This window comes from Mustelus asterias, chromosome 12 (genome assembly GCF_964213995.1).
Source record: "Mustelus asterias chromosome 12, sMusAst1.hap1.1, whole genome shotgun sequence".
NCBI lineage: Eukaryota > Metazoa > Chordata > Chondrichthyes > Carcharhiniformes > Triakidae > Mustelus > Mustelus asterias.
In genome coordinates this window covers 75,541,511-75,568,887 of record NC_135812.1, presented here as the reverse complement: position 1 = coordinate 75,568,887, position 27,377 = coordinate 75,541,511, and the positions used below count along the sequence as shown (strand labels likewise).

At 40.5% G+C, this 27,377-nt stretch overlaps 1 protein-coding gene across 4 annotated transcripts in view; it reads right to left on the bottom strand.

Moving 5' to 3' along the window:
• Nucleotides 1-4,562: 4,562 nt before the first annotated feature.
• Nucleotides 4,563-27,377, bottom strand: part of LOC144501581 (nuclear distribution protein nudE-like 1) — a 46,326-nt gene continuing 23,511 nt past the window's right edge. For 2 of the 4 annotated variants that reach the window (XM_078225444.1, XM_078225445.1), the window contains exons 3-10: nucleotides 25,235-25,388; nucleotides 21,016-21,164; nucleotides 19,764-19,900; nucleotides 18,206-18,376; nucleotides 15,204-15,295; nucleotides 11,224-11,375; nucleotides 7,596-7,630; nucleotides 4,563-5,535 (exon numbers count right to left, since the gene is read on the bottom strand). In XM_078225444.1, the coding sequence (XP_078081570.1) occupies nucleotides 5,531-5,535; nucleotides 7,596-7,630; nucleotides 11,224-11,375; nucleotides 15,204-15,295; nucleotides 18,206-18,376; nucleotides 19,764-19,900; nucleotides 21,016-21,164; nucleotides 25,235-25,388 (895 nt within the window). In that variant the 3' untranslated portion in view covers nucleotides 4,563-5,530. The remainder of the gene's footprint in view (nucleotides 5,536-7,595; nucleotides 7,631-11,223; nucleotides 11,376-15,203; nucleotides 15,296-18,205; nucleotides 18,377-19,763; nucleotides 19,901-21,015; nucleotides 21,165-25,234; nucleotides 25,389-27,377) is intronic. The other 2 variants (XM_078225442.1, XM_078225443.1) reach the window with 1 other exon arrangement.

Sequence of the window (27,377 nt, the reverse complement as noted above, 5' to 3'; positions counted from 1 at the left end):
ACCAAATAAACCTGTGCTACCAAATAAACCTGTTGGACTTTAACCTGGTATTGTGAGACTTCTTACTGAAATAGGAATAGCAGGGATTTACCATTACTGTATTACTCATTTCAGTGAACTGGCCACATTGTGACAAACCAAAAATAAAGAATGTTTTTACAATGATAGGAATAGATGTCCCTCACATTGTCTAGAGCAAGTTGGGGGAGAAGCTGGACAGGAAGTGGATTTGAAAGAAAAACACCAGGGTTTATGCAGAAAGGAAAAGGAACAGTATTACAACAATCTTAATAGATACATAAATTTATATAGCACTGAGAAATATACAAAAGATCCAAAAGGGTTAAATTGTGTTTGAGTTGGGAGACAAAGTGTGGTGGGGATGAAGCAATGGGGCAACAATAGCAGCATGGTGCACAGCGCTGGGGACCCAGGCTCGATTTCGGCCTTGGGTGACTGTGTGGAGTTTGTACATTCTCCCCGTGTCTGCGTGGGTTTCCTCTGGGTACTCCGGTTTCCTCCCACAGTCTGAATAATGTGCAGGTTAGGTGGATTGGCTATGCTAAATTGCCCCTTAGTTTCCCAAGATGTGTAGAGAAACTGTGTAGGGATTTCTCAAGATGTTCAGGGATTAACCAAGGTAAATGCATGGGGTGCCGGGGATAGGGTGGGGTGATGGGCCTGGGTAAGATACCCTGTCCAAAGATGTGTAGGTTAGGTGGATTAGCATGGTAAATGTGTGGAGTTATGGGGACAGCACAGAGGGGAGAGCCTGGGTGGGATGCTCTTTAGGAGAGTCAGTGCAGACTGGATGGGCAGGCTAGCCTCTTTCCGCACAGTAGGGATTCTATGAATTTATGAAATGAGGAATAAAGAATAAAGAGCTGAAAAGGGAGAGAGGAATCAGTTGGGACAGCAGATGGAAAAGACAAACTAACTAAGAGCAGCTATAGCGTAAACATATAGACAAAATAAAAACAAAAGGTTAAAATAACAGAAGAATAAAGAGAGATGGATTAAGAGCTAGTAATCTCAAGTTTGGCACTGTTTCATAGCTGTACGTATAACATGTTTTATATCCATCCAATATAGATAATAATTGAAACTTCTGCTCTATTTTAAATGGAAGTAATTTGTTTTTAGACAGTATTTAAATATGAGGCAAACTTTCACTCTCACCTAGTGAAATCACAAAGTCATTAACAATCCCAATAATCGACTGTTCTTCAACAATGGTATTTCCATGTCATATTTTTGACATGTCAGTGTCACCACTGGGTTCATATACAGATATCACATCTCCAAAGATCTGCAGTGTACTTTTAACTGTCCAATATCTAGGTAAATGATAGTGAGACCAAGAGATCGCACCAGAGACCTCATACTTCTGTTATATCACCTACTGGAATAGATCAGATATTTCTGAGTTATTCTTCTCTGTGGAAATCTGACAATGTAAATGCCACCAACAACTTGCACCTCAATAGTGCCCTTAATATGGAAATCAAAATGTCTCACATCACTTCAGAGACATAAGAAAAAAGTGGATGTCAAGTGAAAGGAGATAATATTGGGAGCACTAACCAAAGCTTGGTTGAACAGGTGGATTGAAAGGAGATTAAAGGAGAGCAGATTGAGTATGGCTGGGAGAGGTTACACAGATGGAAAGGATTGAGGCCATGAACATATTAAAACACTGGGATGAGAAGGTTCAATCTGTTACATTGGAATACTGGGAATGGGCCTAGGTCAGGGCGGATGGATGACTGGAAAAGGACACATGTGGCCCCATAGGGCAGTTTATCACTTTAAAGACACTATAAATGCAAGTAATGTTGTCAAGCAGTGAGAAATCTGGTCATTTAACCTTTATGCTTTCTATTATGCTATCAATTCAGTCTGTGTGGTAACCCAATCTGCCTGCAATCAGAGCTTGCGATTTCTCCCTTTAGGAACTTTGTGCCATTCCCTTTCATATTGTTGGTAGCAGCAAGTTAAATATTCATGAGACAAACATTCATTTTTCAGTGCAGTCCATGATTAGAGTGTTAGTCAGTAGTGTGGCAGATTTAATGTTGACAATTCATCATTAAAATTCTCATTAAAAATGCCAAAATCCTCATTCAGCGATTAATTATCCTAAACCCAACATGGGAAGTAAGTCATTGAAGAAATGAACAAGATTTCTCCATTTGCTTTTTGATATTTTTTCTTCATACAAACTGGCAAACATCATGTGATCAGTGCCATATTAACACAAGCTCAGTAAGCTCAGGTCACCCTATTATAGAAAGGATATGATTAAACTAGAAAGAGTGCAGAAAAGATTTACTAGGATGCTACCGGGACTTGATGGTTTGAGCTATAAGGAGGGGCTGGATAGACTGGGACTTTTTCCCTGGAGCGTAGGAGACTTAGGGGTGATCTTAGAGGTCTACAAAATAATGAGGGGCACAGATCCACTAAATAGTCAACATCTTTTCCCAAAGGTAGAGCAGTCTAAAACTAGAGGTTTAAGGTGAGATACACAAAAGGGTCCAGAGGGGCAATTTTTCACACAGAGGATGGTGAGTGTCTGGAACAAGCTGATGTGGAGATGCCGGCGTTGGACTGGGGTGAACACAGTAAGAGTTTTAACAACACCAGATTAAAGTCCAACAGGTTTATTTGGTAGCAAATGCCATTAGTTTTCGGAGCGCTGCTCCTTCGTCAGATGGAGTGGAAATCTGCTCACAAACAAGGCATACAGAGACACAAAATCAATTTACAGAATACTGATTAGAATGCGAATCTTTACGGCTAATCAAGTCTTAAAGATACAGACAATGTGAGTGGAGAGAGCATTAAGCACAGGTTAAAGAAATGTGTATCGTCTCCAGACGGGACAGCCAGTGAGATTCTGCAAGTCCAGACAAGTTGTGGGGGTTACCAATAGTGTGACATGAACCCAAGATCATGGTTGAGGCCGTCCTCATGTGTGCGGAACTTGGCTATCAGTTTCTGCTCAGCAATTCTGCGCTGTCGTGTGTCGTGAAGGCCGCCTTGGAGAACACTTACCCGAAGATCAGAGGCTGAATGCCCGTGACCGCTGAAGTGGTCCCCCACAGAAAGAGAACAGTCTTGCCTGGTGATTGTTGAGCGGTGTTCATTCATCCATTGCCATAGCGTCTGCATGGTTTCCCCAATGTACCATGCCTCGGGACATCCTTTCCTGCAGTGCATCAGGTAGATAACGTTGGCCGAGTTGCAAGAGTAGGTACCGTGTACCTGGTGGATGGTGTTCTCACGTGAGATGATGGCATCCGTGTCGATGATCCAGCACGTCTTGCAGAGGTTGCTGTGGCAGGGTTGTGTGGTGTCGTGGTCACTGTTCTCCTGAAGGCTGGGTAGTTTGCTGCGGACAGTTTGAGGTTGTGCGGTTGTTTGAAGGCAAGAAGTGGGGGTGTGGGGATGGCCTTGGCGAGATGTTCGTCTTCATCAATGACATGTTGAATGCTCCGGAGGAGATGCCGTAGCTTCTCCGCTCTGGGGAAGTACTGGACGACGAAGGGTACTCTGTCCACCATGTCCCGTGTTTGTCTTCTGAGGAGGTCGGTGTGGTTTTTCGCTGTGGCATGTCGGAACTGTCGACTTGCAGAATCTCACTGGCTGTCCTGTCTGGAGACAATACACATCTCTTTAACCTGTGCTTAATGCTCTCTCCACTCACATTTTCTGTATCTTTAAGACTTGATTAGCTGTAAAGATTCGCATTCTAATCAGTATTCTGTAACTTGAGTTTGTGTCTCTGTATGCCTTGTTTGTGAGCAGATATCCACTCCATCTGACGAAGGGCAGCGGCTCCGAAAGCTAATGGCATTTGCTACCAAATAAACCTGTTGGACTTTAACCTGGCATTGTTAAAACTCTTACTGGAAAAAGCTGCCAGAGGGGGTAGTAGAGGCAGGTACAATTTTGTCTTTTAAAAAGCATCGAGACAGTTACATAGGTAAGATTGGTATAGAGGGATATGAGCCAACTGCAGGCAATTGGGACTTGCTTAGTGGTTAAGAAAAAGGAGGGCATGGCTGGTTGGGCCGAAGGGCTTGCATCCATGCTGTGAACCTCTATGACTATAAGATGTACTTATTAAAATATAATGAAAGATTATACGCTGATACACTTTCCACAAAGGCTTATCCAAGACTTAGGGCGGCATGGTGGCACAGTGGTTAGCACTGCTGCCTCACAGTGCCAAGGACCCAGGTTCAATTCCGGCCTCGGGTCACTGTCGGTGTGGAGTTTGCACATTCTCCCGGTGTCTGCATGGGTTTCCTCTGGGTGCTCCGGTTTCCTCCCACACTCCAAAGATATGCAGGTTAGGTGGATTGGCCATGATAAATTGCCTCTTAGTGTCAGAGGATTTAGCAGGGTAAATGCATGGGGTTACGGGCATAGAGCCTGGGTGGGATTGTCGTCGGTGCAGACTCAATGGGCCAAATGGCCTCCTTCTGTACTGTAAGGATTCTAAGAGTTACTCCAGCCCACATCTGATCTTGCTACAATGGACTCTGCACACAGACTGTTTAAAGAACAATTTTATTTCTGGAAGATTAGACAGCAAGTTCTACATAATGATATCATATGATTTGTTACAACTGTGTATGGTAAACTTCCTCATTTATTAAACATGCCATATAGAATCTGAATAAATAATGCTACAAAGCCCAAGCTATGTACAAATATCTTGGGCAAAGTTATGTTTACAAACTTATATACAGTAACAAGAAACAAACAGCCAACGCAATGATCTGAATTATGCAACAAAATGTAAAAGTGATTGAACTGATGCATAGAAACAAAAATTGTTGTAAATAGTCCAAAAATTAAAGTGTGTAAGTTTGTTATACAACTTGTTTTTTTTTAAAAAAACAAACCAATTTACACTTAAACAATGTTTAAATATATCTTAATAAATCTGACATTAGAAACCAAGCAAAAATTGTACAGTACAACATAAAAATTACAGGAATTGGTGTTTTAAAATATCACCAAGTCCAGGCACATAACCGAGAAACCCAGACCAACTATCTGGAGAGTCACACATTGTACAAGTGGCTTGAACAAATACCATTTACACCATCGTTAGCTTTAAATATGTAGACTTTTCCAACACTGCTTAGGATTTCAATTTTTAAAATTCCCCAAGTACAAATCTGCTGTTGCTGTAATGTATAACCAGAAAAGCATCAAGTCCCCCATGAATGGTTAAGTAACGGGACATTAACTCCACTACCGTGACAGCATAGCAGAGATTAAAGGGAGACTGTTTAATAATCTGAAAATCTTATGCAGAACGAGCAAGATAAAAATTCAGAAATTCCGACACGCCGCAGTGCAGTCAGGGTAGAATGGTTATTCTGTTGTTTGAAGTAGTTGGGTTAAAATAAAAGATGCAGTATGGCTATTCAGACACTGAGCGGCAGCAAGCCTGGTGGTGAAGCAGGCGGCGCTGATCCGATTCCAGCAGGTCCTTGGTCTAGACCATTTACTACCCTAAATTCAACACAAAAACAAGGTTACATTCAAATATTGGATGCAAGGTTGCTACAGCAGCTGGTCATTCATAGATATGGCACAAGTTTGATCACATTCATAATAGAAACAGTAATTATTAGGTTGAGAAACACTTCAAGAGAATTATCAAGTCCATTCTTAGCTCTGGGTTCGGGATAAAATTTAAGTTATACAGACTAATCAATTCACTTGCTTGGATTTCTTGCTGGATCTATTTCTGGAGAGTTAGCTTCATTCAAAACTGTTTTTGCATCCTGCAGCATTACCTGGCCTTGAAACTTATAAGATCTGCATTAGCTACTCTACCACAATAATAGACTATAGGTAAAAGATTAAGACACCATAGTCCCAGATGGTCATGGACTGCTCTCCTCTTTGAAGGGGAGAGCCGACTGCTGGTGATTTAACCTGACTAGCCTATATGGCACAATTGAGAACACTGTCTTGGGTAATCTTATATAGTTATCAATTGCGATCAAGGGGATTTTCACAGTAACTCCATTACAGTATGGATGTAAGCCTACTTGTGACTAATAAATAAACTTTAAATTTTACTTTTACTTAATTACAATGGAGAGCAACATTTAGTTGTATGTAATTACTGTGCGAGACATATTGGATAGGTGATTTTTCAACCTTGGCAGTTTTACTACAATATTATGATTTGTGTCAATGTCATAAAGTACAAGCTGAAAATATTTCTAAAAGGAAAGCCAATCCAAGGCGGCTGGAATTCCTTAACGTTGCCTGCAGTTTAAGGGTTCATAAAGAGTTTGGTTTTGGTGCAAAATAAATAACTTAAACCATTGATTTTAATTTTAGCATTACAATGAATCATGAATGAAATTTTTCCAAATGCAGCTGATCCCACGGACAATTAGAAAATCTACTCAGCATTAGTTACTTCTCGGCATAATGGTATACAGTGCTTTTATTTTCAAAAAATTGAAGATGTGCAGCACAGAAAACTTTAGCAAATGCATATCTTAAACGTATTTTTCATGTGCAGTTGTTAGTATTGGTTTCTCATTCAGCCATGCCCCAGCTTTTAATGTACAGGAGACAAAATGCAATCAGTTAATATTTTTATTCTTAAAACATTGTGCCTTGGTAAGAATCATTTTTAAGTTTACTGTTGTATCTGATTTAAATTGTCTTTATTTAAAAATTGCTCAGTCTTATTCAGATTTAATATAAAATTTCCTTTTAGTGAAACCAGTTGTTCAACTGTTTCAGACTTGAGCCCAAAGCACAAGGTTTTGGTTGAGTATTTTCACATACATCTTCGGAATAATGCTATTTTGATTTAATTATTCGGTACAAGATTTGGCCATACAGGCTGTGTGTCAGAATACAGCATGCCACTGCATCGCTAGCCCCATGCAGATTTGAGAGAAAGGTTTAGGATTTGCAAAGAAAACCTACTCAATCTAAATACGTTTCAGCACATTTGTCACTGCATTCCTTGCAAAGAAACTCATCGGCAGAGTAAATGTGAACATTGTCATGTGAAAATGCTGTCACCTGTCTGGTACTTATGGTTGAAACAGAATTGAACGATCATAATGGAGTCAGAATTTTGGCAATAAAGATGGACCTCCAGCATTCTGAATCCTAAATGGCATAACTATTTTTCACATTCTATGGTGCCTCATTCAGCTCCTGAAAAGGTGTTATACTTAATGCAGTTTTTTTACGACACAAACTGCATTTTAAATGTTTTATCTGCAATGGTAAAGATGACGCTTTGTCGACCAAGGGAGATTTTTCATCTGAGCTGAGAGTGATCTTTCCACAGGTAATGGGATACACCGATTATAAAATTGTAGGGTAACATTTTTCAAAGAGCCACTAAGAACTGTACCATGAGCAACAATACTACACAAGTAGGTTCTTACAATTTGGCATAGAACACCAAAATCCCCGTGCAGTTAGTAAATATTCAGCCTAAATCTAGTTGTTAATCCTGCTTTGATTTATGTCACCGCTGTGCTTGCATGCAGGTGTTTACTTCAAAGTAATACAATAAAATTAATTACCCATGATATACTCGGTGAAAAAGACTCTCTCTTTTCTGATAAAAGAAAACACATACTGAATCAAACTTAAACACTCAGGTTGGCCACATGTTGAAATCTACACCAGTTTAAGATGGTTGAAATACTTAAATCACAATTTATAATGAAAATTAAAATTCTTTTGGTTCAATTGACTCCACCTAACAGTTTTTATGATCAGTTTTGGGACATGTTGTCATTGAGGAACTCAAATCTGTGGATCAATCCAAAATGCTGCATTACTTGTATTCCAACATTAATGGAAACAGCAGTAATATTGTGTCAGAAACTCACAAATAAACAAAGAATGCTAGGTTATATCAAAATTATGGCATGATGGGATTTAATACTAACTTTGCCTTCAAAACCTAAGGGTTTAATTTAATCTTCGAATTGGGCTGTTGATTTACTGTGCTGCCAGTTTTCTCCCTCTAAAAGACTTTGGTTGAAATTAAGTTTCATGCGTTGACAGCTCGCCAACACCTCTCTGAAAGATTGATTATGTCTGAGCCCAAATGCCAAGTATGGACTGGATATTTGCTCATGCAGCGTACACACTAAACTAAGTCGCTTCTCATCAAGTCTACACATTGAATTCAGGCATGAATCATTAGATAGGAATCTGGAGAGAAATGCTAGGAGCCTTTTCACTTCCTAACTCAGGAAAGTTACTGACAATTTTAACAGCCCCACTCAGATCAACTCACATCACACAAGCCAAGAACCAAACCCCGGACTTTCCTGTCCAAATGGCAAAGACCCATAGGAGGAGGAGGCTATTTGGTCCATCAAGCCTGGCCTACTAATCAAACAGGTCACGGTTGATAATCTACCTTTACTCCATTTTTCCCCACCAATCTCATTTCCCATCATAGCATTACAGCTGGACATACCATATCTACTGAGTCATTAGTTACAGGTGGCACAGTGGTTAGCACTGCTCCCTCACAGTGCCAGAGACCCAGGTTCAATTCTGGCCTTGGGTCACTGTGTGGAGTTTGCATGTCCTCCCCATGTCTGCGTGGGTTTCCTCCAAGTGCTCCGGTTTCCTCCCACACTCTAAAGATGTACGGGTTAGGTGGATTGGCCATGCTAAATTGCCCTGTGTCAGGGGGACTAGCTAGGGGAAATGCATGGGCGTTATGGGGATGATACCTGGGTGGGATTGTGGTCGGTGCAGACTTGATGGGCCGAATGGCCTCCTTCTGCACTGTAGGATTCTATGATTAGGAGTGCTAAATAAACTTTAACAGAACTTAATAAAATATTTTTTACGAAGTGGCGATGCTACATGAATATGGCAACTTAGAAATTAGCTAAGGATAAATTAATTTTAAACAAACCATACGATTGATATTAAAGTCAACCGGTATGGAGTTAATATACAGCTGGTTATTCAACTATACTTCTAAAATAAATTCTCAATTTGAAATAGTTTTTCATCCGATTTGCTTAATTATTAAACTTTTTGCTTAGCCGATCAAAAACCCACTGCCCACCGATTAGTTAAATTTGCTTGTGGAAATGTGCTAAAGTTAAATTGGCCACCAGAAGCGACACAAAGCAAAGTGGGTGGTCTTCATATGTCCGGACATCTTCCCAAAAGTGGGATGGCACCCAGTGCCATCGGAGACAAAGATAACTGGAAAAAGCAGGGGCTCTGGCAGGTTGAGCAAAATAGTGGTAATTTATAACCTTAAAATAACTACAGTTTAAAGTAGATTTGCTGCTAAACAAACCATTCTGCAATATATATGGGCTGATTTTCAGTATTGGGGGTACCAGTAAATATTGGAGAACCACTTCAAAAATAAATTCTCCAATGCAAGTTATACTCTAAAACAAATTGGTAAAGATGTAGCATAGTATTCCACACAACAACATTTTAGCGATGTTTCATTATTTCATCTCTGGAGAAATTGTAGCCCCCTGTTCAATTCAACTTCGCAAATAAAATAGCACTTGGAGTTTTCCCCAAATCTTGTCATGTGGAAGCATTCTTCAAACTCTTCACAAGGTTTAAGTATTTCCTTTGACACCCATTAACGTTTAGTAAAGAAATCCTGCATCTTGACAACCAACCCTTATGGTTCTGTTCAGTCTTAGAAGTCAAAGGAGTTTCAGATAGTATTAATTAACTTTGACTCTGGAAAGCCAGAAAGATTGGTATGGGAATGGGAAAGTAGCAGAGAGTTCCTGAATAACACAATGAATTAGTGGACTGTCTTTCAACCCATACCAGGGAAGGAAAAGTTCCCATTTCAAATTGGAAGCGGGGGAATGAACACTGACTGGTTTAACCAAAGAGATTGAGAGCTTTTCTCTGCTATTATTGTCCCATACAATATTTGGAAGTACACATTCCATTACTTGACACTAACATCCTCAAAACAATTCCTCAACATTTACTCAAGAAATAGAAAAGGAAAATACATTCTGATTTGAACTTAAGCCCAGTATACTTGGAGCTCAGATTTGTTGTGGATATTATGAAGAAAGATCAAAGTTGGCACCGAGGCAAATCTTTTCTTGGAGGGAAGTGGGGTGAATAAGAAAGCAATCATGAAATGCACTCACTGGCCTAATTTGAAGTGTGTGCTATTTTAACTCCAGGGTGTTATCGACATGCTAATCAGCTGCCTGCCTGAAAACAACAGTTTGGGAGGTAGGTGGGAGAGGAGGTTTGGGTTAGCAAATACCATGGGCTGGCAGTAAAGGAAGGCTTGTTGGTGAACAGATTAAGTTCAAAGTTTATTCATTAGTGTCACAGGTAGGCTTACATTAACACTGCAATGAAGTTACTGTGAAAGATTAGTCACATGAAAGAAGTTTCAGGAAGGGCAAGGGAGTAGGAGCTCGCAACCTTAAACATTCACTCACTCCCCCACGACTCGCAGTGGCAGCAGTGTGTACCTTTACAAGATTCACTGCAGCAACTCACCAAGGCTCCTTTAACCCGCGATCTCTACCACCCAGAAGGACAAGGGCAGCAGATGCATAGTAACACCACTACCTACAGGTTCCCCTCCAAGTCACACACCATCCTGATTTGGAACTGTGTTTCCATTCCTTCACTGTCACTGGGTCAAAATACAAAATCCTGGAACTCCATCTCTAACAGCACTGGGTCACTGTATTGCAGATCTACATGAATATACTTCAGAAAGGAGTGGGAAAGGAGTTAAAAGGGAAAGGACAAGGGATTGGGGAAAGATCCAAATCCAGAAGAGAGAAGTTCATTAAGATATACAGCACCCAAGAGGCTTTTCAGCCCAATGACTCACAGTCGGTTCTTTGAGCGAGCTACGTTACTAATTCCACTCCCTGCTCTTTCCCCACAGCCTACACGGTTTTTCCTTCATGAACATACTGAATCTATGTTTGAAAGTTACAAATGAATCTGTTTCCACCACCCTTTCAGGCAGCGCCTTCCAGATTCTAGTAACTTTCTGCAGAAGAAAATGTCTTCTCATTTTATCTCCAATTCTTTTTGACAATACTCCATAAAAGCAAATATATTTAAGGGCGTCCCAGTACAAGAAAAGTTTAAACAACAGCTGACTTTTCCAACGAGAATGGTTAGCTTTATTTGTTAATATGTATTACTTACCCTTTGTCAAAATATGTTGCAAGACCTGAATTAGAAAACTTTGCATTGTTGACCATAGCAGAGGTGCCATTGCCATTCCCTGAACTGTAACTTTTTCGTGATGCTTGATCCTTTGCAAAATTTCTGCATGCTGCTAACTTTGATTCTAAGGCCTGAAAAGATGCAAGTGTTAGCAGGCAATAACTAATTTCTACACAATGGTTTGAAACACTGTATGAAGGAATTCTTATTTTTCATTATACAGTTCAAACAAAGAACTTGTAACCTTTTCCCTCCCACCCCACCAAAAAAATAGCACCATTGATTCTTTTTGAATGAACAAATCATTTCAAAAACTTACAAACAGAACAGAAACTAGGAAAGGATACAATGCCTGATCTGTCAGGATTTAGTCTTCAAACAAAAGCAGATGCTGCAAATCTCAACGGTAAAAGAACATACAATTTTGTCCTCAGATTCTGTTCTGCCATTCGATGAGATTAAGGGTAATCTACGACCCACCTCCATATACCTGCCTTTGCCCCTTATCCCTTAACACCTTTCACTTAAAGGAATCTATCAACCCCAAATTTAAAATTAACAATTGACTCAGCCTCAATTGCCATTTCGGAATATATATGGAATGTATATACATATATATTTGAGGAAGAGTTTTCAAACTTTTTGCTTCAATCCTGAAAAACCTGGCTCTAAATTTTTGACTATGAACAGGTTCTCTGGCTGTTCCCTGGTGACGGGATTCTCTCTCCCACAGGCAGCGCACCTCCACCTGCAGGTTTCCTGGTGGCGTGGGGTGGCTTCAATGGGAAATCTTACTGACGGCAGTGGGACCAGAGAATCCTGTGCCAACGAACGGCCTGCCACCTCCCATCACCGAGAAACACACGCCTGGGAGGCCGGAGAATCCCGCCTTGTGTCCCTGAACTTGGAGTTCAGGGTGTGGTCTAATCACAACTCCTAATCTCATGTATTCTAGATTATTTCCTACATTGCAACAGTGATTATACTTCAGAACTACTTCACTGGCCGTAAAGCACTTTGAGACGATGGCCATGTAAAGTACTATATAAAGGTAACTGTTTCTTCCCAAGCTTCTAGGTATAAAATCCATAATTTCATTAGTTTTTGAGATTAATCGCATTTTAGTTATCTATGTACATGAGTTTGGATCCCTGCTGCTTCTAGCATTTCAATTTTAAAAAAGGCATCTGATCTAACCTTTTCCAATCCAAAGTGGATGTCTATATGCCAGTTTTGTCTACTCAATTTATCCAATTTGTAATGTTATGTTTCCCTCTAAGTGGGGGAGGATCCTGGAGATCCCAAAGTTGATTTTAAGATGTTCTGAATGTGCACATGCTCCTTCCTTGCCCACAAATTATAAAGTGCCTTATCTTCCCCATATCCCCTTTTCCTAATGATGACCCATTTTGCAGTGTGGTTCTGTGGGTTGTAGCATCCCTGGACAATTTTATACAAGTCATCCTTAATCACTGAGCTTTGAATGATGACCGGCTGTTTAACTTGGAGGTCATCACATCCCTTACATCCACAGGTACGCAGAGGCTGATGAGCTGGAACCCTTTCACTTTCTCTTCCCCCTATCCAGGTTATTGTAGTGCTCTCTCCCTTATCAAAACATATACACTCCTAAATACTGAAACCGTTGCATACTTTTAATGAGAAATGCATATAATCTTTCATGAAGTTGGTTAGTCCATGGTTTCAAGAAGCAAAAATACTTACATTGATACAGCACTTTAGTAAGTAGCTGAAAATCTTAAAATTAACTATCTAGAGCTCCTTGCAAGCAAACTCCTATATAACATATATATTAATCAGAGAACAGTTTGTTTTACAGGCAATGGATTTTAAATTTAATCACTGCTGCAATGCAGACAAACACACTAGCTAATTTGGGAACAGCAATATAATGAAAGCAGCAATAGAATGAATGACCAATCTGCTTTTAATGTTGATTGAGGGATAAATATTGGTCATGTGATAGGGTAGTCTCTGGAATAAGGACTCAAGTCCAAGGCAAGAGGCTATGAACAAGGCATGATCAACACTTTATAGCATAGGGAATGTCGTGTAAGTAAATGTAAGAGTGATATTTTTAAAATTCATTAATAAGATGTGAGCATCACTGGCTGGCCAGCATTTATTGCCCATTCCTAATTGCCCTCGAGAATGTGGTGGTGAGCTGCCTCTTGAGCTATTGCATCGGAGATGTAGGTACACCCTCAGTGCTGTTGGGGGAGCTCCAGGATTTTGGCCCAGCGACAGTGAAGGAACAGTAATATATTTCCAAGTCAGGATGGGGAGTAACTTGAAGGGGAACCCCCAGGTGGTGGTCCAGGTATCCACTGTTCTTGTCCTTCTAGATGGGAGTGTTTGTGGGTTTGGAAGGTGATGTCTAAGGAACCTTCGTGAGTTCCTGCAGTGTATCTTGTAGATAGTACACACAGCTGTCATTACTCATTGGTGGTGGAGGGATTGAATGTTTGTGGAAGGGGTAGCAATCAAATTGGCTGTATTGTCCTAGATGGTGTTGAGTTTCTTGAGTGTTGATGGAGCTGTACTCATCCAAGCAAGTGGAGAATATCCCATTAGACTCCTGACTAGTGACTGGTAAATGGTGGACAGATTTTGCAGAGTCAGGCGGCTGGTTACACAACATGAAAGAGTGCATCTTCAATGTGAAGATGGGACTTTGTCTCCACAAGGATTGTGTGGTGGTCACTTCTACTGATACTGTCATAGACAGGTGCATCTGCGGCAGGCAGCTTGGTGATGATGAGGTCAAGTATGTTTGTCCCTTTTGTTGGTTCCCTCATAACCTGTCACAGTCCCAGGCTAGCAGCTTAGGACCTTTAGGGCCCGGCCAGCTTGGTATGTGGTGGTGCTATTGAGCCACACTTGGTGGTGGCCATTGAAATCTCCCACCCAGAGTACATTTTGTGGAATTCAACATGGAGGCATACTGATTCATTAGCTGGGGGGGTAATCAACAGGAGATCTCCTTGCCCATGTTTGACCATGAGACTTCATGGGGTCCAGAGTCAACGTTCAGGACTCGCAGGGGAACTCTCTCCCAAATGTGCCGCCACCTCTGTTGGGTCTGTTATGCCAGACGCAGGACATGTCCAGGAATGATGGAGGTGGAATCTGGCATGTCATCTGTAAGGCATGATTTTGAGAGTACGACTACGTAAGGCTGTGAGACAGCTCTCCCAATTTAGGCACAAGCCCCAGATGTTGGTGAGGACGACTTTGCAGCATTGACAGGGCTGGATATGCCATTGTCGTTTCCAGTGCCTAGGTCAATGCCAGATGGTCTGTCGGGTTTCTTTCCTTTTGTTCCATTTGTAGCGGCTGAATACAACTGAGTGGTTTGCTAGGCCATTTCAGAACGCATTTAAGAGTCAAATTGCTGTGGGTCTGGAGTCACAGATTTTCTTTCCTTAAGGACATTAGTGAACCAGATGGGTTTTTATGACAAACAACAATGGTTTCATGGTCATCTTTAGATTTTTAATTCCAGATATTTTGAGTTTTTAAAATTCCACCATCTGCCGTGGTGGGATTTGAACCCGGATCCCCAGAGCATGATCCGGGTCTCTGGGTTACTAGTCAAGAGACAGTTTCATTGTGCTGCTGGCTCCCCCCTGGACGATACACCGATATCATCCCAAAACAAATGATGATCTATCCAGTTTGGGGATTGGTTGAGGAAGGGATGTTTTCTGGGACATCTTCTTTAAATACTGGTATGGAATTAAATGTTTCTTGAACAGGCAGTTTATCCAAATAATAACTTATCGAAAGGATGAAATTCAGTAAAGATGTACTACCCGAGAAAGGTTAAGTGGAATTTACAGAAATAAAGGTTGTACATCACATTGCAAGCATTGCATCCTCTGGCCGATAGACAAGTTACCAATATTAAAAGAATGTTAATTAGAGCTGGTACTTACCCCTACTTTTCGTAAAAGATCACCAACAATATTTAGTGCAGATATTCTTGCTGATGGAGTTAATGGAGTAGTGCCATAGCCATTTGGTATAGCTGAAAAACAGTAAACATTACAGTTTTCACACACTTATACATAATAGGTATATAATAGTCACATACAAATACACAAATTGCACAAATGGCTAAATTTAATAGCTCACAAACTGTACATGTGATTAGCCTGCATTAGTTGACTACAATGCAGAAGCTATGTGAACTTTGAGTTGCCTGCTTTTTCAAACATTTTCATTTACCAGTCAGTGCCAACCATGATGCTGAGCATGGAGCAAATATCATGAGCAGCTGGCATCATTTAAAGGCAGCATGAACCTCTTAAAGGGCATTGAGGCTGGAGCTGGCATTGGCAGGCATATGGGAGCTAAATCTGACCGAGGAAACACAAACGCAAGGCAAAATGCGAGAGAGTGGTCTCCAAGTTTTTTAGACCCCCACGTTCCTTGTTGGATCAGGCACAAAGGAGGAGAGATGTTCTCTGTCCGCAGTGAACTAAATCAAGGGGTTTTCCCCTCATTTTGGGCATCAAAAAGGCACCACTGCCATCAAATCAGCTTTGCCCTCACCAACATGGCACCCAAAAGCTATGTGCGTGTACCACAGACGCCATCTTGGACACACATTAATGTCCAAATAAATATTGCATTAACACACTCCAATACAAGCTGTATTACCAAGTCAATTTTCAAAAGCAAAGTAATGAAGAAATAAAGCCGACATGAAAATACTGCACACTTTACAGGACTATAGAGACATATCTGTTCTTGTGAGGGATGGTTCGGAACCTAATTCTGAACTTAGGTTATAACTCAAGCCCAAGTTCAATCAGGCTGAAATGAAATGTCCGTACCATTGCTTCTCAGTGATCTCACAGAATACTAAAAAGTGTGTCAGTACAAAACATTTGGGTGTTGATACGAATATATGCACCATACAATCTATTTGGGTACAAGGTTTGAATCCTGGTTGCCAAAGTTATTTGAGCCACGGATTGCTAGAATGGTCAGTGCTGGCAGGCACTTTGAACAGCTGAACAAATGCTTTCCTCCTTATTACTCAAGTTCCAGAATAAAACAGAGCAAAAGGCTACTCAGCACCAATAGGAAATGTCATCACCTGAGCAGTATTTTTGCACAATAACTAACATTTGAGATGCACTTTTATCGGAGGATCGTGGGATTATATTCATTGGAGTTTAGGAGGTTGAGGGGAGATCTGATAGAAACTTACAAGATAATGAACGGCTTAGATAGGATGGACGTAGGGAAGTTGTTTCCATTAACAGGGGAGACTAGGACGCGGGGGCACAGCCTTAGAATAAAAGGGAGTCACTTTAGAACAGAGATGAGGAGAAATTTCTTCAGCCAGAGAGTGGTGGGTCTGTGGAATTCATTGCCACAGAGGGCTGTGGAGGCCGAGACGTTGAGCGTCTTCAAGACAGAAATTGATAAATTCTTGATTTCTCGAGGAATTAAGGGCTATGGGGAGAGAGCGGGTAAATGGAGTTGAAATCAACCATGATTGAATGGTGGAGTGGACTCGATGGGCCGAATGGCCTTACTTCCGCTCCTATGTCTTATGGTCTTATGGAGCTTTTCCCCTCGGTGTATACTGAAATCAACCAGCTCCATTTTCATTCTTTGCTTTTCTGAGCACCCACTTTCATCTTTCCGCTAACTCAGTCTGCTGTTCATTCAAATCTTATAACCTCTGCTCCCAGTTTTCGTTCTCGGCCATGTAATGGACTGACAAGGTCTTAGAAACAGAAATGCAAAAGGTATCCACAATTATGATTCTTGGTGAGCTAATTACCCCAGTTATTCAGCTTTGAATGCTTAAACTTTGTTTCAATGCGATAATGGCATTTTGTAACTGCTTTGCTTTCATACCTTTTACTTTCGAGGGAGAGATGATTATATATTAAAATACTGTATATTCCAGTATAAACCATGCCCACATGCATATTGAAGGAACTTGATACACTGTAAGCACACACTCCCACCAACAGTGATGGTGAGAGGCCTCAGTTTCACATCCCCTAGATCCTCAATTCATAATGCAGAAAAGAAATCCCAGGTTCCAAACAACTCTTGCTCAGGCTTTAAAATTGTTCCACGTTTTGCTATTTAACAATAATACGTCAAAGCTTTATCTAAAATAATGATAAGGTCCAGACTTTCCACTTGGTTTGAGTTTTCTCAAAGCAATTTTAATATCTCGAGTAAATGTTAAATGCTTATCTAACCATCACTACACTTTGCTGCTGATTACTAAGCACAGGGTACACATTTTGGACTATGATGTTAACGTTACGGATTTGCACTGAACATGTTGGTATTTGAACACATTTAAGGCACTAAATTTGTACTTTAACACTGCCAAATCCAAGAGATCCATTTAAAATCTGGTGCTGAAGTTCACTTGAACATTAGCATGGTACGCCTGTGAAACGACTCAATTGTATCAACCTCTCTGTCAGAAGGATTAAAATGTGTTTGGCCAAGTGAAGTAAGATGCATGTAATAAGCACTCTGGTTTGTTAGAATATTCTGATTAGCATGGAGAATGGCTCTATACACAGGAACCTCACTGCATTTATATACTTACGTATGCACAATGGCAACTTCAAGATGAAAGTGAAATGAAAGTACAAGCGCTTGGTTTGTGGAAGCATGCCGAATTATTTAACACATCTTATTAATGCACACATCCCATCTCTAACATAGCTGTCTGACTTTAACAGTCAAACTTGGGAGGATCTTAGATTCTGTACCAACTTGATGGCTGGCTGAAAAATGTTGATTTTTCCCAAACTCTGACTGAATCAAGGTGGTAGCCACCTGGGTTGATATGCCAGCTTACTGGAAACATAACAAGCAGGCCATACTTTTACATGTACAAAATCAGAATCAATGTCCTGGCAATGCTTGGAAAACTTATGCCACATACCTTTGGGTGAAGCAAACCCATTGCCTGCAGTCCGTCCTACAGGTGTAGCTGGTAGAGAAAGGGATGCTTGCACAGCTGTATCCATCTTCTCACACTCCAGCGTTGGTGAACTAGGGGCAGATTTTCTTGTTACTTCCTGCCTTTCCCTTACTGCTAACTCTTGGCGGAGATCTGCAAAAATATTCACAAGATTGCGGTTCAACAAGAATTTAGTGTTGTGGTACAGAGTAAAGGTTATGAACTTGAATTTTATATAATCAATTTAATAGCTAAGCACAACGCTGATAGTAATATCATGAGGCTCCAAGAACACAATCAACTCATCTACACTACTGCCAACCAAACACCCAATGGTCCGTACATAATGAGACCTCAAATCTCAAAATGCTGAACTTCTAAACATTCCCATATAATGTAAGAAATGTACTGTTCAGGGATTGGGTGCAGGTATTGATGCCTTATGTGCACTATCGCCAAGGATGGATATGCAGATGGAGAAAGCACATTTATTTTCTTTGGGCTTGGTCCCACTAACATGTCTTTTCTGGACTCTTGAACAATATCTTTGGTTCCTGACTTTGCACTGACTCAATGTGTTGGTGTTTCACAATGTTAGTGCAGAGACCTCAAATTTACTCCAAGTCACTGCAGCTCCTAGAGTGAGAAATTTGATTTTAACATGGGTACTCATTAACTGGGTTGGCAAGTAACTCGAACAATGCAGCAGCCAGGCAACAGACAGCAGGAAATAAAAGTACATTTGCTTTTATACTGTACCTCATCACATTAATGATGGAAGTAATTGTGCAGAATGTTTTAAAAAATTATTCGTGGGACATGGGTGTCGCTGGCTTGCCAGCATTTATTGCCCATCCCTAGTTTCCCAAGGGCAAGTGAGAGCCAACCACATTGCTGTGGCTCTGGAGTCACATGTAGGCCAGACCAGGTAAGGATGGCAGATTTCCTTCCCTAAAGGACATCAGTGGACCAGATGGGTTTTTTCTAACAATTAACAATGGTTTTATGGTCATTAGTAGATTCTTATTTGCATTTTTAAAAATTGAATTCAAATTCCACCATCTGCAGTGGCGGGATTTGAACCCAGGTCCCCAGAACGTTAGCTGAGTATCTGGATTAATAGTCTACTGATAATACCACAAGGCCATCGACACCCCTGAAATCACTAATTCAGCATTTTGATTTTTCACTTAATATAAAGAAAAAGGCTGGAATTTATATAGAGCTTTTCATGACCAGCAGACACCTTGAAGTACCTTTGAAGTATTTTCAAAAATACTTTTGAAGTGTAGTCATTGTAGGACATTCGTGACAAAAAACAAATTTTGTATTGGCGGTATGAAAAAGTAGAGAAACTGCAACATCGGAATAGCAATGCAATTCAGATAATGTATTTAACCTCACCCCTTTGCAAGAACATCAAGAGTAGGAAAGCCTTCTTAATCATGAGTATATCAGTTCTATTATTTAAAGTTTGTATGCATCCAGTTCGCACTACAGCAATGCTGTCCTTAAAAAGAAACTCTCAAATTCAACGCACCTCGGGCTTCATCTTTTAACCTCTGAACAGAAACAAGAAGTGATTCCTTCTCATCAAGTTCACTTTCTAAAAATGCATTTCTTTCAATTGCTTGATTCAGCCGCTGTTCAAAGTCTTCTAGTGATACTATGGTAGCCCTAAACGTACATATAAAAAAGACTTATTAATATTTATGAGGCTAATACATGACAAGACTGTGATAATATGAGCGATTATTTCCTTCAAAAATACTGCAATGGAAGGTAGAAGTTACTAGAACCAATCTCTTGTCTATGACTTAAAACTAAAAACATTTTTGGATCATGTTAACCTTGCATTAACAATTTTGATCACCATTCATAATTTAATCAATTTTGCTTCAATATATATAAGTGATCAAACTATAGCTAATATTAATACTTCAATTTTCAACTAGTTTTAACAAGAGAGAAGTTTTGTTTAACACAGATTGCATCAAAGCAGCATCTTTAAATGTAGGAAACTGTTCCAAAGCACTTAACAGGAGCATAATAAGACAAAACAATTGACATCGAGATAATGGAGAGACATTAGGACAGGTTCAAGAGGCAGCTTTTAAAGGCATGGAGGGAGATAAAGAAGTAGAGATGCTTAGAGAGAGAATTCCAGAGGTTATGGCTGAGGTGACCAAGCCATGATCGCAAATGATGGAGAAAATGCACAAGACCCAGGTTGTAAGGCTGGATGAAATTAAAGAGATAGAGAGAAGTTAGGTGACAGAGGGCTTTGAATAGAAGGTTGAAAATGTTAAAATCAAGGCAGTGGGAAATTGGGAACCACTGGTCAATGAATAGAGCAATGATGTGAGAGTTTGTCTTGGTTTGGGTTAAGATACAGGCAGCAGAGTTTTGGATGAATCCAAGTTTATGAAGTGTGCAAGATGGGAGGCTGGCTAAGAAAGCACTGGAATAGTCAAGCCTGCAATTTGCATGCAATCTGAATGACAAAGACAATGTCCAATTAACATCGCTTGCTGCAACACGCAACAATGCAGCAATTTCCGGTCAATATCTTTTCACGTAATCAAATAAAAGGCAACGTTTGGCATTATTTCTAGAACATAACACAACAATGCTCCTCTAATCCTCAAAATAGGTTCCCCTGATGCAGATCCAGAATCATAGACTTAAGTGGACATCCATGGAGTTTCAACAGTGCAATAACCAAATGATCTAAACTAAACAAATAAAGGTTTCTTTGCCTAAAATAATACCATACAAAACTAAATTCTTACCTTTTGGCTCTTTCTAAATCATCATTTGCCTGCTCCAATTCTCTTACATATTTATGCAGTTGATCTTTGATACCTCTCGTTTGACCCAAGTCATCTTCTAGCATAGATATCTGTTTATAACTCTGTGCATACTGTTGTTCAAGTTTTTCCTGGAAGTAAATAGGAAAAAAGAAAAAAATCCCAAGTTTTGATTTATCGTCATTTTACATTTTTAAAATCCGGGCCCCAATTTTTAAACCCACAAAGTATGATTTCGATAAAAATGTTGCATTATCTCCCCACAGCTCTTAACAATTTAAATTAAGTCCTGTTTGTGTATCATTAATTGAATTTCATTAAGTTGCAGTATTCATAATTAAATAATCAACCAGGTCCTAGGCCTTTCTAAACCATGTGATTTTGATTCCAAAACATTGATTAATTCCCGGGAATATCTCCAAGATAATTATTTTAGTCAGCACACAAGCAAGTTCAAACTCGAAATGATCAAATTACTTCATTGCAATAATCAGTTAATTGCATAATTGAATATGCAGATCTACTACTGTACATTACCACCATTCACTTAACAGAAGACTGGGTTAGAACATAGGCTTTTTTGACTTCTGGGACAAGAATTTAGATCCAGCCAGACTGTTTGCTATCTTTTCCAGCTGCAAGAATTCAAAATGAAATGAGTTTGGTTTCAACTCCTTTTCTTAGTAGCACACATGACAATATACAGCATTGGCAGTCTCAAGGCACGTTGTGGGGATGTCTGGAGGAAGTTTTAATGAAATGTTGCAGAACAAAATGCTACATTCTCTTTTAATGTCATTCCGCAACTTTGAAAGTAAAATTTGCCCAAATTGAAATAAATTGTTAGCAAAGTTAAAACCCTTGAAAGTGAATGCAAGATTGGCTAAGAAAGTGGAGGGTAGTGATGAATGCTAGATACACAGTGCTATTCCCCAGGGGTCAGTGCAAGGACCACTTCTCTTTTTATCTGTGCTTGAATATACCGCACATCATTTCAAAGTTTGAAGATGACACAAGCAATTGGAAATGTACTAAACAATGAGACAGATAAACATTCAGGAGTGCTGAAATGGACAAACACGTGGCAGATAAAATTTGAATTAGATAAACTTAAGACTTTGTTCAGTATTTCATTGTGAATATTGCAACTTTATAAAATTCAATTAATGATGCATAGTCAGGACTTAATTTAGATTGCCTTGCACAGAATAGATGTAGGGAGATAAAGCAACATTCTTACGAAAGTGTTGAGATCCAGCTGAAGTATTTTGTTCAATTCTGGGACACCACACTTTAGCAAGGAGATCAAGGCCTTGGAGATGACAGAACAGGTTTACTGAACTGACAGCATGAATGAGGGACCCCAGTTATGTGGAGAGACTGGGAAATCTGGGGTTGTTCGCCTGGTAGCAGAGGAAGTTAAAAGGAGATTTCTCTGAGGTGTTCAAAATCATGACGAGCTCTGATAGAGAAAATAAAGAGAGACTGTTTTCCAACAGCAGTTGGATCAGTAACAGGAGGAGAAATTTAAGGTGATTGGCAATATAACTCGAGGTGACATTGGGGGCAGGCAGAATGTGGAGCTGAGGCCACGATCAGATCAGCCGAGATCTTATTGAATGACGGAGCAGGCTCTTGGGGCCAAATGACGTACTCCTGCCCACATTTCAGATGTTTATTTAACATGAGGAAACTTATTCTTCTCGGTTATACAGTGAGCTGTTGTGGAACACAGAGTGATGGAAGCAGATTCAGGATTATCATTCAAAAATGAATTCAATAAATACTTAAAGTGGGAAAACAAACATTTAACAAAAGCTTAACAGCAGCAGACAGGGCGGTGGGATGAATCAGATAGCTCTAGAAAGGGCCAGTGCAAGCACAAAGAGCTGAACATTCTCCTTTTCTGTTGAGTCATTCTATGATTCCAATTACATTTGCTGAATAAAACAGAGTTTTGTAATTACTGAGAGCAATTGTTTCTTTAGTGCAGTCGGTGTATAAAACTAGACCACTCGCAAAACAAGTTGGGGCAAATTTACACAACGAGCAGGAAGAACACTCGTCACTGACTACATAGTAAGTTTTGCCCAGAGGTCTAAAGCTCCCTATAGCACCATACAGTGGTATAATAACTGATTGCAGCATTCTTTACTGGGGAATTCCCGGCACAGAGCTGCAGTGATGTTATTGTGTTGTTCAAGCAGCCAATCTTATTAAAGGATTCCACCACCCAAACAGGAAAAAAAAACCAGTAAAATAAAATCACTTCCTTTTCCAAAGAACAAATTATAGATTAGAACATGCAGATGAGGTGAATTAGAAGTTAAAATATTCTGAAGAACATTTAAGAAAATTAAAAAGAATTAGATTCAAAAATCTACTAATTAATAATTTAACAATAGCACCGTGTGATTAGTACTTCTTAGGCCCACACGCGATTTTCCCGGCCTAACTCACTAAAAAATTAGCGCATCGGGATGAGAGAATCGCCCCCCCCAGTATTGTCCACTTAGTAAGTTGCTTTATGAGGTTGCAGAATCACATACCTATATGAACAACCTTAATATAAAACATTTAATTAGAATAGACATATACAAATCTATCTGCACATTTTAGCACAAACTTAAATCAAGCAAACTACAATGTCAAAACATCATAATGTAGATTTGTTTTGTTATTTTCAGTAGTTGGAGTATAATCCTCAGTTTGCATTGAAGATTTCACAGGAAAGCTTCCAGGTTGTCCATGTCAATATAGTGAGATGTAAAGTGGAACCTGGATAACTGTCTGTATGGAGGGACTCTACTCGCACACCCTTGTGCACCTCCTGGCAGGCAATTCAAAACAGAGCAATAGGGATCCACAAACAGTTTGGACAAGGATAGTGCAAAGTATGGTGAGAGGACAATGTTTGTGGGTAGTCAGCAAGCATACATGTGGAACAAGTTACTCTTTCCTTTATCAGATTATCTATCTGTGGCGTAGCTCTCTCTTTCATCACCTCCACCATTGGAAAAGCTGTCACTAGCCTGGCCTGCAGTGGGGTTTGCTGATTCCACAGCATCAACAACTTCACAAAGGAATGGCGTGGGAAGTGATATCCAGTAAGGAGCGTGATCAAGCAAAGCAGCATGACTGCACAAGAAACAGAGAGCAATCGCAGCTCAAGTACTATCAACCACCGCCATACGCTTAGGTGAAGCTTGGTAGAACCATACAACACAGGAGAAAAAGGTCAACAAAAAGGTGAAAGGAAATCTCTCAAAAAAGTATTTTGGTGAGGAGAGGATCAGTGCAACTGATGGTGTCAAGGGCAAAAAACAATAAAAGGAGAGTGAAAAACAGGAAAGCAATTTTGTGCATCACCTGCAATAACAAAAAAGTACCACAGGGAGATTAAGGGCAGCACAGTGGCAAGCACTGCTGCCTCAGTGCCAGTGACCCCGGTTCAATTCTGGCCTTGGATGACTGCCTGTGTGGAGTTTGCACGTTCTCCCGTGTCTGCGTGGGTTTCCTCAAGGTGCTCCGATTTCTTCCCACAGTCCAAAGATGGGCAGATTAGGTGGATTGGCCTTGGTAAATGCGTGCGATTAGAGGTAGGGTTGGAGGGTGTCGGGACTGGGTAAGATGTTCTTTCGGAGAGTCAGTGCAGACTCAATGGGCTGAATGACCTCCTGCACTGTAGAGGTTTGGACAGCATGGTGGCTTTGTTGTTACCTCATAGCATCAATTTTGGCCTCGGATCACTGTCTGTGTGGAGTTTACACGTTCTCCCTGTGTCTGTGTGGGTTTTCTCCGGGTGCTCCGGTTTCCTCCCACCCTCCAAAAGGTGAGAGATTTAGGTGCACTGCCATGCTAAACTGCCACTTAACGTCAGGGGGATTAGCAGGGTAAATACGTGGGGTTACAAGCATAGGGCCGGGGTGGGATTGCTGTCGGTACAGACTCAATGGACTGAATGACCTCCTTCTGCACTGTAGGGATTCTCTGATTCTAAGTACAATGCTTCGAACTGTGCTGACTGGGGCCACTTATGCCATTAGTGGTCCTCCTATTCTCAAACGCAGACCTGAAAAACTATTAATGTTTTACAATCATTCTACATGCAATGCTCGGTTATTATGTTTGTACGAGTGATAATATAGAGACCATCCTTATATTAAATTGTTGACAAAAAAAAGATTTTCAGTCATCTTACCTTTAATAACTCCAAATCCAGTTTTAGTCTTTGGTTGTCAGATACTAAATCTCTATTTCTGTGTTCTGCCTGCTCCAATTGTGCTTCTAGCTCGGCTTCAAGCTCCCTGCTTCCCTCCTGGAATTCTTCCAGCTCTTCACGGGTTTCCTGAAAACTGAATAAGAGGATCAACCGGGTCACAAAAATGTTTCTGCTGTCTCATTTTTAGCAGTAAAAATAAAACTAAAAAAAAATTTTGAATGCAACACAAAATATATTGTGGCAAATAATTAATGATACAAATGGCAGCTCAATGGACAAATAAACTTCTGATGGGCACCTAGAGCCTGGTGTGGACCAAGCCATCAAACTGACATCTTAGATGTAATTCCCAGTCTGTGTCCAAGGCAAGTGACATCAGCAAGGATAGCAGATAGGCACCACTTGTTCTACAAGATGCACTGCAGCAACATGACAGGACTCCTTCAAACTTGCAGCTTCCACTGCCCAGAAGAACAAAGACAGCAGGCAAACACCAAAACCATCAATTCACAGACATTTCTGACTTCGAATTATATCGCCGTTCCTTCACCGTCACGGGGCCAAAATCCTGACATTTCCTAACAGGACCGTGGGTGTGCCACAGATTGACCCCGGTGTAAACACATTGGGGGTGTCAGCACGTTCTGACAGCCCTGATGACATAGACAGCTGGAATAACAATTCGGTGACCTATAAACAGTATGCAACAAATACCAGAACTGTCTATTTTGCAGTCTCATGTGGCAAAGCTTTTTGACAACATTTAATGATCTAATTATGCCTGCTGGTTCACATGGATATTTTGAGGGTAATGGAAGCCAGTAGCCTGGGTTAATCTGCTATGGCAGGTTAAGCAGAGGTATCTTTTGCCCCAACCTCCACCTTGCTACTTTAGCTCTAGGTCACCTCATCATGCAGTGAAATCATCCTTCCAAGCATAAATTGAAGTCTGGCAAGCTTTTATTATCCACATGATCCACTTGAAGTATCAAGGAGTATGGGGAGTGTGCTGGAGTATGGTGTTGAGACAGAGGATCATGTTGAATGGCAGAGCAGGCTTGAAGGGCCGAATGGCCTACTCCTGCTCCTATTTTCAATGGCTCCCACAAAATCAGTTCATTTTGAAAATGAAAGAAGGTTTTGCTAGCCAATAACGCCCGAATCACTCAAACAAAAACATTAAATGGAATGGCAAACTCATCACCATTTTTTACATTATTCTGGCAGTAAATGATATCATTGGTCTGAACGCAGTCTTGAGTTAGTTCATAATGCATACTGAGAAAAATTGCATCTCATGATGACATTCTAACAAGCATTGATTTGAAAATGTTACCTACATGGGAAAAAAAATCTGGCATCTATTAATTAACATTTCAAACTTATGCAGCACAAGCTGGAAAGTGAATTCTGAACTACGTTCTCTTGATTGGCACTCTCCTCATTTCCATCCTATGTACCATTCTGAAGAAGTCATCACTATCTTCACTTAGGCAAAACATCCCAAGGAGCATAACAAGAGCAAAATCAAGGAAAATATATTTGACGCTAAGCCACAGGAGGAGAGCTGGTCAAGGAGGCAGATCTGAAGGGTGGAGAGTAGGTGGAGACCAGAAGAGTTGTATAGCAGCAAGATGATTTCAGGAAGGAATCCCACAGGCGGTGCCAATGCAGCTACAAAAGGGCAGCTGCCAATTCCGGGGTGATTAAAATCCAGGATGCACAAGAGACCAGATTTGGAGGAAAGCAGAGAGCTTGAAGGATTGCAAGGCTAGGAGAGTTTAGATACTGGGTCAGATAAGACCATGGAGAGATTCGAAAACAAGGATGAGGATTTTGAAAAGGAGGCCTCAGCGGATCATAAATCAGTGTAGGACAGCAAGAACAGACAGGGGTGATGTATCAACGGGACTTGGAGTGAATCAAGGTACAAGCAGCAGAGTTATAGATGATTACAAGTTAAAGAAGGATGGAAGGTTGGCCAGGAAATGATTGGAATATTAAGTCTAGAGGTAACAGTGACAAAGATGAGGGTTTTAGCAGGTGAGTGAGAGCAGAGCCAGAATCATGTGATGCTGCTGAGCTGAATCAGGTGGTCTTGGTGAAATGGACATGGAGTTGT